Consider the following 19888-nt stretch of genomic DNA (forward strand, 5'->3'; position numbering starts at 1 on the left):
CCCAGAATTAATATAAACTAGCTGTGAGTGACATTAAGTACTTTAAAATGCAGTTTTACCCCTCACCTTGTAATATAACCATGTAGTCTGGAATGGTTCATCCCCTCCCTGATAATGTATGTTGACTACCAGCAAAGGTGCCCCCTTTTGGGTAGGTGGAATAAGGGGTGCTGAGCAATCCTTAGGCAGGCAGCCTGGGCAGACTGGAGGCCTCAAATCTTACTGAAACAGACAAAAGAATAAAAATGAAACATGACACTGCGTGTATGAAACTGGAATAGCTTTACTGACATTCAGAGGTGTAACACAACCAGTTCAGAGACAGCTTCGGATTTAAACGTTCCTACAAAAAAGGTTTAAAATCCATTTTAAAAAACTCCCTTGTGTCTAGCATGAAGTCACAGAATGTTAAAAATATCACAACACAATAAATACACCCAGCCTTTGCTAGAGCTAGGAACCATGTTAGCTCAGAGGTTAAAGTCTGAGGCCAGGAGGAATGTGGAGGGTGTGCTGGTGGAACAGCAGAGGCAGGAGGGTGAGTGGATTCCCAAGGCCTCATCTTCCTATCTGTACTCCCACACCTCCCAACTCCAGCTTTTTTGTCCAGTCTGTCCATGTTAAGACACCACTTCTCCACCTACCACAGTTTATTACTTGTTCTGCCTCCTGGATGGCAAAAGTGCCTGCTACCTCAGGACAGACCCTCCCAGCTCCTGTGCTAACACTAGGATAGACTGTGTGAACCAGCTTTGCAGATTGGAGTGGCTTCATAGAGTCCCACCTCAGCTAAAACCCAGTTTCTGACCTGGCTCTGCCCTGTGAACTGCAGTGTAAAGCCCACCCCTCCTGCCCCACCATGCAATTCTCTGAGAAGTACCAGAGTGGGTAAAACCAGGGGCTACTGTCATCTCCAGTGCAACAGGGCGAGGAGATCCCTTTTGGATTGCAGGTGCTTCAGGTATTGGTCCAGATTTTGTGTACCCTGCACTGGCCAAGTTCTAGTCTACAGGGTGTGGTAAAATGAAAAAAAAAAAAAAATTAAAAAAAATAATCTGTCCTGCTCCCCCTGAGAGATGTCCAAGAAAGGCTGGCACAAAGTATAAGCCTTCCCTTTGGCTCTGGGTAGAACAAACTGTATGATCATATCTGTACATATATATGTATATATATGTGTATGACAGTGTCTGCCTCTTTCTAGAGAGCAGTTGCACCTTAGAAAGGCTGATCTCGTGGGAGATCCTAGAGCACTGCTAGGCTTCCTGGCACACAGCCCTCAGCCCAAGGCTCAGCATCCTGGAGGGAAACGGATTCATCAGAATACCAGTCCGCTAGGGACAAGTGCTGATAAACATGACAGGAGTGTCCAATGTGTTCCCTACAAAGCCTGGCTACTAGCACCCAGAGGAAGATTTCACATGGCACACTACTCTGCCTTTTGCATTAATTCTAAACCCCAAGGGATGAAGAGGTGGAGCAAGAGTGACCCAAGGCTACAAGATGACCAGGCTTTACCTAATGGAGTCTATAGGCTCAGCTCCCACCTTGCAGAGAAGCAGAGGTCTAAAAATGCTCATCCAATGGAGAAGAAATCAGGGGAAAAGTTTAACAGACTGGTTCAAATGCCACTGCAGGTCCCATCCCAGTGTAGGGAGGAGAATGGGACAGGACCCGTAAAGGGCTTTATTCAGACGAATGCTTGTGTAGGCGTGACAAGGAGAATCTAATGTGCTTACTAGGAGGAGACAAAATATAAGGTAGGGGAGGAGACGGTTGCAGCATCCCAGGCTCAGGGTTCAAAGAGTACATTGAAGCCCTCTCCATCCTCGTTTTCTAGCACATCTGTCTCCAATGATGGCTTCACCTTTTTGAAGAGAGATGGAAGGTTCCGGATATGAACCTCCTTGCGGAACTGCTCCCCAATGGGTTTCTGCAGAGGACAGACAGGCAGGCATCAGTCATTACTGTCTTCATACCCCCACTCAGGGACAGGCTGCTTGCACATCAGAGCAGACCCCGGGTTCTGAGCAACCCCTAGGCCTGGACTATGTGCTTGCATTTTGAGGAATCTTGGGCCTGGCCTTTCCCAAGTGCCAGGGCACTGAGGTAACCACCAGCATACCACTCTCCAGCTCCTAATCCAATGCCAAAGGTTCCAACACCACCATCCTCACAAAAGCCTAGAGATGACCCACCAGCCTCATTCAAACGTTTTATCACCCTGTTCCCTGGGGCACCCTTCTGCAGGGTATCCACTGCCTCTCAGTGAATGGCCATTGCTAGAGGGGCTGCTCGGTCTGTGCTGCCATCCCTGCTGTACCTCCAGGGTGAAGAAGACACAGAACAAACACTAAGAGCAGGCTGCAGCAGCCTCCTGGGTGGGAAGAGGGGTGGCTGCCAAGAGGCAGGACACCCCATCACTTCTGCAGGATACAGGTGTGAAACAGATGTCCTCTAGGACATCACCTACCCCAATGCAACCTGTGATGAGGCGCTTGAAGTGATCCTTCCGGCGCTTGTCTGCCACCTTCTGCAGCGTTGGGTTGAGGAGCTTTGAATCAAACTGCTCCAAAGAGTCCAGCTGGATATCTGGGATCTGCTCCATCACTGCCTTCAGCTCAGCATAGCGAGGGCGCTGCAGAGAAGTACAATTAAGGTGGCTCTGCTAGGCAAGCAGCCCTGCCCAGCTTGGCAGGCTACTAGCTACTCTGCCCCTATACCCAAGCAGGCATGGGATTAGTTTTCCACCACTCCCCAGCCAACCTCACATTTGGATGAAGGACAGGATTTCTCACCAAGGCCTCGTAGATCTGGAAAGCCAGGTTGACAAGAGCTGCCATGCAGCCATCGTGCTGCCCGTGTACCTGTAAGCCCCTCAGCACACTTGTGAAAAACCAGGACACGGCATCAGGCAGGAGGTTTCCTGGAAGCACCTGGGGAAGAGGCACTGTCAGCACTGCAACAAGATGCCAATACATGACTGCATTTCTGCAACAGCTCGGTCTTCCTGAGGGAAAAGGTGCCCAGGGGTGAAGCTGCCATGCTTCTCACAACATCCAGAGCTTCATCTCCCAACCCTGCCAGAACTAACCCCTTCTTCCTCCCAGAGGTACCTGTTTAAGCAGTGGCCAGCAAAGCTGTGTTGTGGTTCTTTGGCAGGACAAGGTGTCCTTCCAGGAGAGGGATGTGTAGGCAGTGATCAGCACTGCAGTGCAAACATCCTGAAAAGGAGTCAGAGAGGACCAGTCAGAGGAACTATTTCCCACTTCCAGTGTTCAAACCTGAAGGGAGCCAAGAAGCAATCCAGACACCCTGCAAGAGCTCCTAAGGGCTACCTTCTGAGAATCCTGCATTCTGAAGGTGCTCAAAGGCACCCAGTGTGCAATATCATAACCACGAGGGACCAATGTCAAGCACACCTGCTCCCTTCATCTCCCTGGGAAAGGCCCCAGAGTGTTCATGGACTCCCGTCAGCTGCTACTCCCAAGTCACTGCAATAGCTTCTGCAAGAGCTTAGGAGGTATCCACAGCAGAGGAGTACAGAGGCATCGGGATGAGGGTACTCTGTAAAGTGAGTGGTGTTAACAGTGTGGCTCCTGTATCAGCTTAGGCAGATTTCATACAAATAAAAAAGAAACAAAATGCTTCTGGATGAAGTTCTTCCGCATGAAGACTGGAGCCCAGGATGAAGGCAGAGCCAGGGAGCACCCTGGGAGGTGAATGCCCAGAGCTCTCTTCCCCAGAAGGCTGAAACTCTGTAGCTTGTGTGTTGTACTGGATCCCAATCCTCATTTGCTTTGTGGCTTCTGCAAGGCCCTTAAAAGCCATGCCATGTTCCCAAGAGATGAATCTCACACTGGGGGGTGCTCCAGCAGCCTCGATCTCTGCAGCAACGCTTGGCTGCACAACAGACAAGCATGACAAAGAGTGCAGAGAAAGCATGGTAGAAGTCAGACCATGGCTCTTACCTCTTGCTTCATCAGACACTTGCCGAGCTCAGTGAGCTCTGCGCTGGCAGGGGGGGTCACCTCCGTGGCCATGGCCTCGTCATCTGCAGAGCAGAGCAAAGGCAGCACTATGAACACTGCCTCCCAAGGACTTGAGGGAGAACAGGGAGCCTGCAGGGACTAAGCTGGGAGCCAGGAGACAGCACACAGAATCACTATGCTGGCAAAGCTTGCCCAGAACATCTCTTTTCAAGCAAAAAGCACCCAACCCTTGGTGGGGCAGGAAGGGAGCCCAGCTAGCTACCTTCAGCTCTTGGGAAGACTGCACATCCCCCTCTTCTACTCAGAACCTTAAGAATCAGCTGCTCCAACCTGTGAACCCTACAGCACATTTGTTTCTAGGCTAGACTGGGTTTTTCTGTGGCCCCCAGGCACACTGGGCAGGACAAAGCTGAAGGCTTCTTACCAAACCTATACCCCTCATGCAGAACTTCCAGCAAAAGGCAAGCCTCTCCCTCAAGAAATACGACAAATGTTTGTTTACATCAAGGGCAGGAAAGGCAAAGGTAGGCATTTACTCACCGTCTCCATCTACAGCAGCAGTAGTGTTATGTTCAACATTTTTCTTAGAAACACAGCAAACAGCTGCAAAAACAGTTGCAGGTCAGAGAAGCAGAAAAGGGAAGATGCTGCTTTAGAACATGCAGAGACAATCCTACAGACTGGTGGGCTCACAGCTGCTTCAAGCTCCCCCAGCTGTTACACAGAGTCTGAAGAATCAGGAAGCCCAGTATAAAAGCCAAATACTGCACTCCCTGCAAGGCTGTAACACTCCACCCACAGCATCTTCCCCCAGTGGAACCTGCTCCACAGTGGCTGCTTCAAAGTACTGAGAACCAGGAACATGCAAAACCATTTGAGGTCTATAACCTGAGAAGAACACCATTTTAAGGCAAAAAGGCCAATCAAGAAAGGATATAGAAGACTGATGATCTGTACTCTCTGTGTGGAATCAATTTTCCCAGCCTCTCTGCTCAAAGCCATGCTGACAAAAAATTGTTGGAGAAATGGAACACAAAGAAGGGAGACAGCTCTGGGGGAGGGACTATTCCCTCTGTCTGGTTAAAAACACGGCAATTGCCAGAAACAAAACTGCTCTACACTTGGCTTGTCCACAAATCCATGTCCCATACTGGGTTCCAGGGCACAGAAAAGGAGAACCATATTCCAAAGGACTGGACTTCTAAGGGACAGTGCCAAAACCACAGAGCCCTAAAAGCTAGCAAAACAAAAGGAAAAAACTCTCTTGTGAGGGTTTTTAATAATTTCTTATTAGGTTTAAGCTAAGACAGGGTTAACTGTCTCACACCTGGCTTCTAAGGACTATGTTAAATACTACTGACTGTTATAATTAAGTTTTACTGCACATTGGGAATTCCTGTTGTCTTCTCTAGGGAAAACTTCCCAAATATCCCAGGGGATCTAGCTTGATTTCACTTACTGACGAGATCCATGACTTCTCGGGTCAGCAGCCTGACCAGCTGTTCCTCAAGCATCTCCTGAGACTCGGGGTTGTCATCTGCAGCATCATCCTCACTGAGGAGAAAAGTTTTTAGTTTGAAAGGAGCCGATGTCTTAAAGTATCCCCTCTGCCCAAGCATAGGGAATGAGCCTCTGCTGGCAGGGCTGTTCCTGGGCAAAGGCCCACATAAAAGACCAAACCTCCATCCTATTCCCCATTTCCCCCTTTGTACCCAAGGGCTTACCAGAGCATGGTTCGCTGACTGATCACCTGCCATTTCTGGGATAACCTCTGTTCAAGACAAAAGGAAAGATTTAATACCTTCTTAAGGAGCCAGGCTGGACACAATGCAAGGAGACACAAGTGACAGCTGCTGACAGAAGCACAAGAACTTTTAACACAGCTCTCATGCCAAGACCCATTTTGAATGGCAGAAGAACTGCTACCAATTGTGCTGGCTGCAGGAATGTGAATGAGCTGTTAGGAAAATGGGAGGACACAGGCAAAAACACCCCACCAAAATTCTCATGGCTGCAGGTTGAGGAGCTAATGTCCACGGGTTTGAATTCACAGCAAGGAGTGCTGTGCAACAGCCAGAGTTTAACACATCCCAAAAGCCCCTCCTAAATATTATCAAAATCATTAAGCATCGAGGCTCTGCCCTCATCTCTTCTGTCTCTGTAGAGACAGACATTCTCACAACTGCTGTCAGCTGCTTACAGGGAATCTGGGCTGTCAAGAAAAAGGCATCAAACAAGTTTTCTTACCATGTGCAGATAGGTAAAGAGTGGTCCCAGCATGGGACAGACAAGGGTTTCGTAGTATTCTGAAGGGCAGGAGAGTACCAAGGGCTTCACAAACACACCTGTACAGACCAGTTAAGGAAGAGATCCAGCACATAAGACCAGCTGCTAGGGAAGACTGCAGCACATTACCCAAACGAGCCCATTTCACTGGGAGGCCAAGGGACAGACGCCTCAAAGCCCATCTTCTAACAGCCATCAGTTAACAAGTGGCATCTCTATACAGCAAGACCACGAGGTATTCAGATCCTTCCCCCGACAGTTCAATTGAGAAATCTGAGGGTGCTTAACACCCGTTTCCTAGCTGTGAGACTGAATGTCCAGCTCTGGAAAGCGGGTTGGGAAACCCACATGATTTCCCACACAAGCACACCTTACTGCCAAGATCCTCATTACCCAAGCCTCCTTGGCCCCCAGAAGGTACTACCCACCTCTCACAGTGCCTCCAGAACCACGTAAATCCTTTGCATTTATCGTTTCCGATCCCAAGCACTGCTGTTTCTGCTCGTGCCCTCCTGGGCTCACACCTCATCCACACCAGGTATATCCCTGCTTTTTTACCTCCTCAATCACACTTCTTTGTCTCAGCCATACTGAAAACGATGCAGGTTTCCAGTTTATGTGTTCAAAGCCTCCCTAGCTGGCCTGAGGCAGTAATGGAAGGATACGGAGCATGGGACGCAGTCTGTAATCGGGAATGTTGTTGAGGTTGTTGAAAGCAGAGCTAAGGAGCTGGGTGGCGAGACCCTCAACAGTGTAAAAATCCTGTTGCATGGAGGGGCCTGCATTTCCCAGGATGTGAAAACTTCCAACAAAAAAAACAAGTTAGTTGCAAGTCTGCTAGATAACAGGTACCATGTCTCTGGCCTGCAAAGGCTACATGTACTATCACCTTGAGATCAGATTGTTGCCCTTCATTCTTAAACAAATACTATAGAGAATTTTAGCACCATATCTCTTTTTTACTGGGATACCTGCAGAGGGACAATGAATTCAGCATTGAAGCACCACAATGTGCTTTCAAGTGCTGATGTATCCCAGCATGTAATTAGAAGTGGCAGAAGAGACAAACTAGATCAGGGTATCAGGTAAGTGCTCCAATCCAACTACCTAATTGCAGGAAGAGCTAAAAAGCTAAAAACCACATTTTGAGGCACTTTTTTCCAGAGACTGTTCCATATGTTAATGGTAGATTATAACCACTGAATATATTCTACCACTGTAGCTTCTACTTGGATACAGTTCACATCAAAAGTCTTAACTAAAAGAAGTCAGCCTCAGCAACAGCCTACTGCTCCAGCTGTGCAGTGTTGAATGCTATGTGAGAGAGCTGGTGGTCTTACCAGTTGTCGTAGAGGGTACAAAAGAAGCCCTGCATCCTTTCTAAGACTGTTTTGTAAACAGGAGAGTCATAAAGCTCCAGCAAAGGCTGAGGGAGACCTGTGGGAAAGAATAACCTTCAGTTACATCAATGAGAGCGCACAGTTGCACCTTCAGGACACGCTGGGCAGGCCCCAGCCACCTTGACGGCAGCAAAGGAAGATCCTGGCAAGTACAACATGTATCTAAATGGGAAGCAGTGCAGCAACCCTGGGCCAGAACCTCTCCTCAGAGGTCAGACGAGTTCAGGCTGGTTGTACCCAGAGCAGAGGTGCTTCCACTGAGGTTGTTAGAGCTGCCTCGTTTCTCCACAGTAAAACTTATTTGAGCTACCAGAACCCAGTCAGCAGCAAAGCTGACAGTTGTGCAGCTCCTCTAATAGCTCATCCCTTCAGGTTTGTATTCTCTGTCACGACACAAGCTACTGTTGAACTATGACATTAAGAAATTTAGAGCAGAGATCAAGACCCTGATGCTTTATGTGCAGGTGTTCACAAACAGAGTTTATAGGTAACACAAAATTAAACCTCAGTTTCCAAAGTCGTGATCCACACTTTATCCACAAGGCCACCCACTTACTTCTGCTTGGCTGGAAATTATTCTGTGTTCACAAGCTCAAACCTGTTTTAAGATGGTTCCAAACAAATAACAGGGCCATACTGCACAATTTGGCTCTAGCCCTCAAGGACAGGTCTTCGCACCAGCATTCAGGGCTCCTGCTGAGTACTAATTCTGCTCAAAGGCAGACAATTACAGCACCCCCCAGGCTCTGCAGCCCAAAATGCTGTGTTGCAGAGACCACCAACCAGCTGAGATAAGCAGTTTGGTAGAGTACCCTTCATTTTCATGCAGCAGAACTCAATTTGCCTGAGACCAATAACTTATTTAACTTCTAAATTTCAGCAGGTTCAAATCACACCCGAGCTGCAAATACTATGAAAAAAATGCCTCTCCAGCCCTTTTTCACTTCCACTGCTATGGATGGACCACTAACTCAAATACCTCTAAGAATCCACCCACACATTCCTCCCGAAGAGAAGCCTCTTACCTAGAATGGCATTCTTCTCCACCTCCAGCATGTCCAAGGCCTTTGCAAACGTATCCCCCAGCCTAGCCATTATCTCTGGCATGTAGAGATTGTTGTGAGTCCTGAAACAGAAGAGCACTTGGTTTATACTCATATAAGTGAACCCCTTTTTGCCCTCGACAGTGCGATCCTCTCCTTCAGCTTGTGGACAGCTCTTCTGAGGCAGATGATGAGGAAGGTGAGACCAAGCACGTGTGCATGGGATCCCCCTTCCCCACCTGCAAAAATATTGGGGAAGCTGACCCAACAGAGACATGGAGTGACTCCACCTCATGTCCTGAATCTCCTGGTTGCCCCTTCCACTTACTTCAGTTGGTCCCACCCCTTGCAAGCACTGACAGTAAAAACTCCCAGCAATTCTCCAGTTGATGCTGGGAACAGCTTATTAGCTTGGCCAAAGGGACCAGAGAATGTATTTTTAAAACTGACAAGACATCTCAAAAGATCTTCTGCACCTAAGGCCCCTTTAGAGGGAAGGGCTCTTTCAGCTCCAAAATACACACACTGCCCCTCAGGGATGGGTCACAGGCCCCAGAATGGCAGGTGGCACTGGAGGGACTCTGGTGAGAACATCAGTCTGATCAGATGTTACTCGTGGCAAACGCATGTGCCCCCTGGACAACACATCCAGCTGCGAACAATTCCGCATGATCAGGAGGCAGCCAGTCAGCTCTCCACAAGGGACACCAATTCAGCCATGGGTGGTTGGTTCTTGCCATCCAGGCCAAAATGGGTCCCCCTCTTAGCCAGGGCACTGACACTCGGAGCTGGACTCGGCAGGGGGTGTCTCTCTCACCTACCTCTCTCCTTTGAGACCTCAGACCTCCACTGTGGGTGTCGCCAGCTGCACACAGCACAAATCCTGCAGCCTCCTCCAAAACTGCAATGCCATTGTACCTGCTGCTAGAGGTGATCAAGGGCAACTCAGTATCTCCCCCTCGAGCAGCGTTTCCCAAAGCAGGGGGTACATGGGAATGGCTGGGGGAAGGGAACGTGGGCAGACCTCAGTATGTTCTCCAGTCTCAGCTTTCACTCATGTATTAATGATTGGGTTTTAATTTTTTTTAAGGTCTATGTTCATAATCCTGGCAACCCCAATGCAGTGATGTCTGCCTGCATTTGCAGAAAGCCCAAGTTGGCTCAAAAACAGCAACTATCCTGTTTCTCTCTGCAAGTGTTAAATACTTCCCTGCTCACTGGATGTGAGGAAGGCAAGTATGTAAGCTTCATAATGAAGAGCTACACAATGACTTCTTCACGACTCATACTCTCATTCTGGGCTGGACCTAACACCATGCAACAGGCCTCAAAGGGGCACAAGCTGACTCTTCTCTGCCAAGAGGGGCCAGGGAACAGCCCAGCTTCCACTAAATGTTGTTCCATCGACTCAAAAAACTGTGCATTTCTGCTTGAGGCTATCCTGAAACCTGGCTACCAAAATAATCTCCTGTATGTCTCCTGCTCACTCCATGCCAATGTTGATTTGCCTCATGCTGGGCAAAAAGGCAGCAGGACAAACTGAAGGACTGTGGGATTGCAGTGGTGAACCTTGAAATCTCATTGCTCTAACTCCAGCAGGATGGGCCAGACAGTCTTATCTTAAAGGAGCGGTCACGGTCCTTAGTTGTTTCAGAGTCCTTGAAGCATTTTCTCAAGTTGAGAGGGCAAATATTCACTCACAGGCCCTTAATACTTCAGCAAGTTCCCAGTTGTAATGGAGGGAAAATGGTCAACCAGCTGCTTCCCATGGGAGTTAGAAAAGCATCCAACAGCCCTTATCCAGGATGATGTAGCCCTAGGCATGTTCCAGGTGAGACTCTCTGCACTCCTGGGCATCCCCCACACGTGGGAGAATATGGAACAACAAAATTCAAGAGACATTTATGCTTTAGAAAAGACAAGCAAAGGACATGGTAGGACTTGGGGGATTTTCAGCGATGGTCACAGCTCTGCTAGGAAGAGCCTCTGATGCCTAGAGAGATGAGTCTGAAGACCACAAGATGCATCCTTTAGGGCAGTCCATGACTAAAGAATCTTTTTCCAAAGCTGAAGCCATATACAATGATAATGCCTACAGCATCCATGTCTATCCAAGAATTCTTTCATTTGGTAATGTCAGCATCTCCTCATCAGGAGTTCCAAAAAAGCCTTTGTCTGTGCAAAACATTTGCTGAGCCTAACCAGTCCATTTGTAACAAAACAAGAGCAAATCCCAGCACAACAAAGGCGCTGCACCAATCAGTTCATGCAGTTACTGACTGCAGAGATGCACCTTTTTCTAAAAAATGGGTGGAAACCATGATTTGGGTTTAAATTCAGGAGTGAACATTTTAAACCAGAAGCTAGAAAACACCTAGATGAAAAAAGGTGCCACAGAGGACAGAAGAATCATCACTCTGAAAGCTATTATCAGAGATTACCAAAACAACCTCAAAGTATTTCAGTAAATACAGCTATAGAGACAAATACAGGTAGGCACAAACAGATGCCACTCAAAACTACCTTATTTTGTCTTGCTACCTGGACTCTGTGATTCTTCTCAGTCCTTTGGTCTCATCCATGGCCTACATTCAAGCTACTTACCACTCCAGCAAAGGCCCAGTGGCTTAATGGTTTTCACTGCTTCTGCCTGCTAATGCAGCAGAAGAATGCCACACACTACCCAGAGAACAGCAGACCCACCTGCCCAGCCTGCAAAATGCCCTTTTTTTCTCACTGGTGCCTGACTTTGTGCTCAGATCAGCTGCTCAGCAGGACCCCGGCTGCTGCTACTTGAGATCTGCTCCCACAGAAACCAACACAGTCTCCAAGGACTTCCACATCTGTCCCACATAAGCAACACTGGACACTGCTTATCCCTATGGAGAGCTACCTAATGGCACAGACCTAAGAGAAGCTTCTATATCCAAGGAGTAATGCAACTATGTCCCTGAAGGAATCCTCAATGCAGGCAGCTTTCCTGCCAGTCAGCCTTCCTCATATCTCTGTATTTCCTGCCTGGTGACAGGCTGCTACAGATTCCATATTCCTGTGTTATCCACATTCAAGAGGGCCTGAGGAGGCAGTACCTGGAAAAGGCACCTACAGTCAGCAAACGACACAGTACAAAATCCAACATTTCCAAAAGACGTGTCATCAACATTTGCACAGAACTATGAGCTTGCAGTTGTCATACAAAGAGGCCTCTATATCCAGCAGCAGTGATGGAAAAATATGAAGATCTACTGCTCTTAATACATCATTCATTGGTTCCTGTTGAAGCATCCAGACTTAAGAAAAGCCTGGATACCTCTGAGTGAAGTACAGGCTGCTCCATATATGTTATTATCACACAGAAAATATTCTGGCCTGCTGGTGAGATGCTTGAACAACAAGATGCAGTGCCTCACAAGCACCCCAAACCCACAGGGAGCCTCTTCCTTTACGTAGATGGGGAGGTACTGGCTAGAGAACATAACTCATGTGTATTCTTGGAGGTGGTAAACAGGTAGACACAGAGTTTCTGCTTCTCCACAGGTAGTGATAAAAGTTGGATGACAGTTTCCTAAGCTGCTTGTAACAGAGATTCTAAGTGTTTTTACTAATGCTTAAGTTCTGGCAAGAACAGTGATTGCATGAGCAAAAGCTCTGTGTGTTGGAGCCTGTTCAGACCTTGGGCATTGGTTTAGTTGGTCTCACACAATATGACATGTTGCAGGCCCTGGAAGAAATGGCATGAGGCTACCTCTACTCAGGTAGCTCTACCTAACCTCTCCCAGAAGTTCATCATAGGATCTTCAGCCTTCCAGAATAAAAGGCAAAAACACTTCAAGGACTACTCTGCAGCTGTATCTGCTCACTGGCCAAAGTACCACACAGAGGGGTACACAGAGCTTAGTGATGAGAAACACCACTCACGTGGGGCAAGACAACACGTGCTTGTCCTACCAGTCCAGCATGTTGCTTCTCATGGGAAACAGCACATTCCTGAGCTCATTGACTGCCAAACATACCTGACTAGACAGAGCTCAAGTAATAAGGTCCCTTTCCTCCCTGACCTGAGAGATGAAAAATCTAAGTTGATCAGAAAATGCTCTATCCCAACAGGCCACTGCCTCAAGTTTTCAAGTACGTAACATATAGAGTTATGGCACAAAATAGTTCCACAGGTCTGGCAAAATCCCAGTGTCAGGAGTTACGCTGAGATAGATTCCTCCTTCATAGTTCTGGGAACTGTGTTATTCAGGATTTCCCTTCTCTGCCTTCTCTTGCTCCCTCCTCTGGCTGCCCCAAATCTACACACCACCAGTGACACGCAGAGAGGCACTGCACAGTAGCAACAGCCTGAGAGTATGCATCCACTGATTTCTGTAGCAGACAGTGCTTCAGGAGGCTGCTGTTCATGTTCAGCAAGACCAGCTTAATTTAACACTGAAGAGAGAACAACGCAAACAGGATGCGATGAGAGCTGGGACTGCCCTGGTGCTGACCGGAGAGGTGGCCTTGTAGGGGCTGAGGGCAGAGCAGAGACGTTAGTTGAGAAATCATTAAGTGGATGGCAGATTTATAGCAGTGGAGGTGGGGGAGGCAACCCCAGCCCAAGCTCCCACTGGCTCTGATGGACTCTTCAAGGCCAGGCCAATGGACATTCAGAAGGCTCCAGTTTCCCCAGTGCCATTCCCCACTGTGAACAGTCAGGAACGGTACTTGGGCACCTGCACCAGCCTGTGTTCCCACTGGCTTCTCTGGGCAAACATGCTCTGAGCATTCCATGTATTTATCACAGTGTGGCTTTCACAGATTGGTAAGACAACATAAATGATTTCAAGTCAACTTGACCCACCTTATGAGAGCAAGTAAATTGTCAAAAAGCTTCAGGACCTGCTCCGTGCAGGGGTTACGGTAGATTGGAGTTCCGCTGGGCAGGTATCCCAAGAAGAATCCTCCAGCTTTTGCCTCCTCGATAGCAGCAGGCCAGCGAGCTCGCTTCACAACTCCCAGAATTGTGGACACGCAAAAGCTTATCTGCAGCAAGAGATGTGGAGAAAGCATTTCTTAGCCAGAGCACAGCCTGAATAGAGGCTTTCAGAGAAAACAATCATTATCCCATCTCAAAGGGAATGCTCTACATGGAGCCTAACTTTGTGGTAGAAAGAAAATCTGGTGGGTTTGCTGCCAAGAAAATGGAGCAAATGATCACGCTACATTCCATCATCTTCTGAGAGCCCTGGCCATGGCAAGACAGCCTAGGAATTCACTATGAGACAAAGCATCAGTGCATACAGTCTCACAAGTGTGTAAGCAGCCAGGTAGGGTGCCCTCTAAAAGAAAGGGTCTACACCGTCAGTTCCTCATCTCCTTCATGGATGGATGCAGAGATCCATGGTGACACAATGGTCCAACTGCATTAGCCCCAAATGACAAGCACAGCTCTGTGGGCTGCATTTCAGTGTCTTCTACAGACCTGAACACAGCAACTCCGTTTGCAGTCTGTCCAAGTGAAGACTTTCCACTAACAACATGAATCCCCTCAGACAAAATTATATTCCATGCTGCAGCCCCAGCATGTTTTCCATTGTGCCTGGCTCAAAGAGCAAAAGTCAGCCTGTTATTCCGCAATCTGAAAAACCTACTGATCTGCGCTCTAAATGTAGATGATCAGGAGACCTTGTGTGCAATCACAACAGAACTGTGGGATGGAGGAGGCAAATCTCTTCTCACTAACAATTACACCTCTCCTGGCAATGACACTCACTCTAGAGCGGTTCAGGCCACTGCGGTCTTCCAGGACTGGATCGGCAGTTTTGTTGTCTGCACCCACATAGGAGATAAAGGCTTCAGGATCCGCGAGGACTCTGGCAGCAGCAAAAGACAGCAGTGGGGATTATTGTTTGTACCAGGGAACTTGAGTAGAGCTTTGCACTGGCAATAAACATCTAAACAAACACAGAGCAGGCCACAGAGACTAGCTAGTGCTCCATGCTGTATGTAGGGACATAATTAAAAAGCACCAGAGATGTGTACACTCTCCAAACATCTCCAGTTCTCTTGGGCTGTGAGGACCAGAAACCTCTGAACCTCTTATGAAGAGAGCCCTGCTGGGAAAACTCTTGAGCATGCCCAGCTACCCAGGGTTGCAGGACACTTCAGCTTTAGTAAAGAGAGCTCAGCTTCATACCTTGTCCTGGGGATGAGCTAAGACATCTTTTATTTCTCATTTTCTGCAAATGCTTTGAGCACGCTGGGGAATATTCCTCCATTACCTTAAACAAGTCTTACCCAGCAATTAGACTGTTGGCAGTTTCTGAACTGCAGGAAAGCTATTACCACAATGACTGCTCAGAGAACAGGAAGTCATGAGGCACCCTACCACCCTCATTTGCTTTGTGTGTTCCCTTACTGGCCACAACAGTACCTTTGCAACACCTACAGCTCAAAGCTCAGAAAAACAGCCCATACCTCTGCATCTCTGGGGAGAGCCATAAGCCAGCAACAGGAGCCATGAGCTCCTCCAGGAAAGCCTTCTGTCGCTCATAGTCCTTAAACTGGTTGCTGATGAGGACAAGGGCCTCCATAAGAGCACATTTCTCCATCTGTGTCAGAAGTAGCTCATTGGAGAGCAGCTGCTTCACGTGGTTGTACAACATCTCAAAGTTTGGCTAGAAAACACATAAAAGTAGAAGAGCATCATACATTTGGTATGGAGGAGAGTGACTGAGGGAAGCAGAGGAAGTATAGCTGGAGGAACATGTCTGCTACCTTTTCTCTACATAGCCATCTCCTCCTCGGACTCAAGTTTCTCTGAATGTTCAGCCTAAGAGAAGTTCTATTTTCCCCTACCCCTCTATCATTATCCTGAATCCAGTTTACTTTCGCTCTCTAGCATGACTAAAATAGGAAGAGGAAATCTCTCTCTAGGAAGTTATATCGCTTCAAGCAGTGTCCCACCTCAAAATAGTTCTGGTGCTTTTATTTGCTCACAGAAAGTACCTTGCTTCTTTGGCTAGACTTGAGACACTTCCACCTCTTTGCTCATGGTGAGGTAAGTAACAATTCTTATGGATACTACTATCTCCACAGGAATTCTTGAGTTTCTTCCCTACCATCTCTAGTGGTAAACACATCTACCTATAACTTTGTATAAGCATTAGCCATCATGCCCTCTTCAGCCAAGTCCTCTGAACATCTTTTGGAGCAGCTCTGGCTCTTCCAATGAGGATGTCTGGCTGGCCATAGGAAAGAGATAGCTACAGCTCAAGGACCAATAAAGCAGAACAAAGACCAACCCACTAGTTCTTAGCATCTTATTGCAAAATGCAGACTGGAACCCCTAAACTACCTTAATTAGCATCCTTTAAAAATGTCTTTGTTTAAACTAGCAATGTACTACAGTGCTCCCATAATCCTAGAGCACCCTCCACAGAAACACCTCTAAACAAAGGAGTTCAGAGTTAGGCATGTTGCATGAGGGCTGTTTAGTTCAGCAAAACAAACAAAACATGGTTTATGGATTTTAAATGTGTTTGTCAATTCCAATCTCCTCAAGCTCATCCAGAAAACAAATACTCTCCTTCCTACGTTCTGATAAGTAACAGAAGAAAGTCTAGTGACTAGTCATGCTAGTGTCTTCAGCTAATGAATCAATCGAGACCACCACAGATGACAACATGGAAATTCGGTGACCATTCCTTATAAAACCAACACAGCGCCGCTTGTATCCTCCTTCTGATCCCTTTTACATTTAACTCATCACTTTACAATTCAACTCTTCAGGCAGAAAATTTTTCAGGGGGGAAGAAGGGAGGTACAGGGAATAAAACATTGTCATTTGTAAGAAAACCAAGACTGTAGGCAAAATCCAACTGAAATTGAGGCAAGACTCTTCATGACAGGGTTGCATTTACATACCAGGACAAGTTGAGGGTAATCCCGACACATCTTTATGATTGAGGAGCATGCATGCCTTCTCACATTCTTCACTGCTCGAGTTCTAGGAGCCTGGACAGACATACCAAATATCAGTGTGACAAAACAGAAGTTCAGACAACTTCAGGGTATCTTCAAGAGACATATGCATTACATGTAGTTTTCTCCACTGCTGAGCACAGATGAAAAAAACATTTCCATGCCTCCTCCCCTCCCCCCAAACAATCATGACGCAATCAAATTTCCTCTGCCAAGCAACAGCCAACTCAAGATGTCCATTTTCAAACAAGCTGTACTTCAGGAGTGAGGATGCCATGGCTCTTACTATTTCAAGACTCCAAGCACTCCCTAGGTAGCTGGCAGTTTTACAGCCATCCTTCAGAGCCACGTATACCAACACTGTAGAATACACACAGCTCTAAAGGGATTCCACTCTCAGGAAAGCCAGCATTAACTGGGGAACTAAGTGTCCTGGCCTTACACCATGCCTGTGGCCTTCTAAGCTTGTGAGCCAAAGCTTAGTAGGCTGTGTCAACCATGAAGAGATCAGCAATATCTAGACTCCCCAGCTTTTCCAGAAGCAGAACTATACTCGAGAAACCTAGTAAGCAGAGTCTTCAGACTCAGCACGCTTTCCAATAGAATATGATTTGATCCAGCTGTTACAGCTCATTAGCAGATAATAATTCAGACGTACCTTACTTTCTTCTGTAACTTCAAAGGTAACTGAAGCAAACAGCTGTAAGAAAAGGGAGGAAAAACCCAAAAATTCACATCATTTGTTGGTATCTAGCACTTGTGTCTGAGCTCAAGAAATAGATCATCAGATTATAGCTTGATTTCACTAAAGTCAGTAAAGAACCCCTAACTAAGTTGAAAGATGAATCATCAATACAGTGAGGTCTTGAAATAAAACATATTGTTTACTGGCCAGAGCATACACTTTAAGATTTAAGGCTAAGAACTGCAAAATTTGGGTTATTTGACATTATTGTTCCTGAACAAGCCTCAGTTTTGGTTTTTCTCATCTTTGACATGAAAGATAGTCCTTCCCTGACAGTAACACCAAGAGGATTAACTCCTGCAGTTTAGTACTAGAGTGCTGCATCACTAAAGGCCCATTTTAGCACGCTTTGTATGCACCTACCTTGGAAAGTACTTGGGGCAGGTATTCCGGTCGGTAAGTCACAAATGGAAAGAGAGCAGAGACATTGGTGAGCACACAGGACAGGATGAGAGGATCTTTTGTTTCAAAATTAAGGACAAGCTGCAGCAGCTCTATGCCATCATTGACTGGGATTTCCTGCAAAGGTAGCAAAAAGAAAGAAGAAGGAAAGAAAAAGGGAGGCAACACTCAGTACTTCAGCCTGCAGCACGTTTCCTACAACACCTAAAGCTAGGCCATGCAGCTGTTCCTGTCCTACCAGGCCTCTCAGCTGGACACAGCTGTTCTCAAAGCAGAAAGAAAAGCAGCAGAAAACTCAGTTAAACAGTGTGCACTTGCTGAAGGAAGAAGGACAGCAGCATTGCCATTGCTGCTAGGGCAGTCTTGAGACATCAGTCTCTAGCCCCCATACTATTGCTTGCACCTCTGGGAAATGAAAATGTCCTCTCTCTTTGGCTCCCAATTCTCCTCTTGACTCTGTCCAACAGATTCTATGCTTAACTAACTGTATGACCCATATAATTATTCTACTGTGATTAGACTGATAAACTGTAAGTGCAGCCTAATCTAATAAAAACCCCCCAAGTCAGTCTACATCAGACTGAGAAAAAAACTCTTTCCTTCTAATTCACCTGTTGTTGAACAAAAAGAGAAAAGAAAATGTTTCTGATCCTACTCCCTGAGATCGAGTTTCTCTCATTTAGTTAAACATTAAAAATAAAAAAAAAAAAATTGAAAAAATCTAATCAAGGGAAAATTAAAAAGAATAAACTCCTTAAGCAATTCTCCTGTAGCAAGAGGCTATGTCAAGGGATGTCACCTGAGAACTCTCCTGTGACTTCTCCTGCCATAGTGTCCAGAACCAAGACATGCCTGAGAGTAGGCCAGTCTGAGTTTAGTCCCATCTAAAGAAGGATCCTCATGAGAATGGCTCACAAAGCAACCTGGGTTTTTCCACGGAGTTACTACAACCAGTTGTTACAAACTTTTCAAGAACAACATAGCAGAGAAAACCCACTTCTGTCAACCCAGAACAAGCCAGGAGAGTAGGGAAAAACAGCAGCTACACATACATCTTTATCCATGGTTCGAAACATCTGGCTGATGATGCTCTCCGAGAAGAAGGTCATGGCATCCCACTGCACAAACGATGGGGAAAAGATGGAGCAGAGACCTTCGCCAGTCTTAGCTGAAAGGAAGAGAACACTGGAGCTCTCACCATGCTCCTCAAGGGCAGCCTGATGGGCTCCTGCACTGTAACATCCTAGCACTCAAGTATTTTATCCACACAGCTCTCCCTGCAGATGCCTTGCAGAGATGCACGGGGAGCAATTAACATACTCCCATGTGATTTGCTTCATTCAAGTGAAGGCTCCCGAGACATAAGTCTGACCTTGGAGATACCACATGGAGCAACATCAACAAATCACAGAAGGGAAAAGGAGGGAGACCACATGCCCAGATTCAGTGGGCAAGACTGTCCTCGGTGTGACTGTGCAGAGCACCAAGTGGCCTGCCTTCACAGGAGGAAAGCAAGGTGAGTGACACACAGATTTGCCAGACAGGCACAGTTTCCCTGACAAAAATAATCAATATGTTACAGAGACAAAATGGCACAGATAATTGTAAAATTGTACCAGAGAGATAGCTGTATCTTTTCTGCAGAGAGATTTGGGGGAAGGAAAGGAGAAGCCAGGGGCTTTACATTAGTTATTCCATACATAGACTGTAAAGGATTAAATTAAGGGAGAGGTAGGTTTGATTTGATTTTACTTTTAACTCACAAAGACTTTAAAAGCCTGAAAATCTAGTTTGGAGTCTTGGCCCCCTCTTAAGAAAAAACAACAATATTGACAAAAAAAAAGGCCAAGAAGTTTCTACAAATCCAATATCCCTTTTTTTTTCAGGTAACCTACAGTTCATGGGTCCAGTATCAACAGGAGCTGTGAGCTGGTACTTCAGCCATTCTCCAGCCATTTGGAAGCCAGTTCGAGGGTCCAGACGACAAGCCATCCTCATCACCTCTCCTTGTTGGGCTCGGAAAGCTGCAGTGAAAAATCACACACCAAAAAAAACAAG

The 19888-nt window shown here is 46.8% G+C and overlaps 1 protein-coding gene across 2 annotated transcripts in view; it reads right to left on the reverse strand.

Moving 5' to 3' along the window:
* Positions 1-265: 265 nt before the first annotated feature.
* The window catches only part of XPO5 (exportin 5), a 29393-nt gene continuing 9770 nt past the window's right edge, over positions 266-19888 (reverse strand). For both annotated transcript variants that reach the window (XM_027899273.1, XM_027899272.1), the window contains 20 exons: positions 19726-19854; positions 18883-18998; positions 17792-17947; positions 17342-17383; positions 16627-16716; positions 15178-15377; positions 14474-14573; positions 13562-13743; positions 8701-8801; positions 7616-7712; positions 6941-7077; positions 6237-6334; positions 5714-5760; positions 5449-5543; positions 4530-4592; positions 3969-4051; positions 3114-3221; positions 2796-2933; positions 2471-2635; positions 266-1930 (listed from right to left, as the gene is read on the reverse strand). In XM_027899273.1, coding sequence (XP_027755074.1) covers positions 1790-1930; positions 2471-2635; positions 2796-2933; positions 3114-3221; positions 3969-4051; positions 4530-4592; positions 5449-5543; positions 5714-5760; positions 6237-6334; positions 6941-7077; positions 7616-7712; positions 8701-8801; positions 13562-13743; positions 14474-14573; positions 15178-15377; positions 16627-16716; positions 17342-17383; positions 17792-17947; positions 18883-18998; positions 19726-19854 — 2288 coding nt within the window. In that variant the 3' untranslated portion in view covers positions 266-1789. The remainder of the gene's footprint in view (positions 1931-2470; positions 2636-2795; positions 2934-3113; positions 3222-3968; positions 4052-4529; positions 4593-5448; positions 5544-5713; positions 5761-6236; positions 6335-6940; positions 7078-7615; positions 7713-8700; positions 8802-13561; positions 13744-14473; positions 14574-15177; positions 15378-16626; positions 16717-17341; positions 17384-17791; positions 17948-18882; positions 18999-19725; positions 19855-19888) is intronic.

Source organism: Empidonax traillii, unplaced genomic scaffold, assembly GCF_003031625.1.
Source record: "Empidonax traillii isolate 1590-97213 ecotype Southwest subspecies unplaced genomic scaffold, ASM303162v1 scaffold653:size358915, whole genome shotgun sequence".
In the NCBI taxonomy this organism is placed as follows: Eukaryota; Metazoa; Chordata; class Aves; order Passeriformes; family Tyrannidae; genus Empidonax; species Empidonax traillii.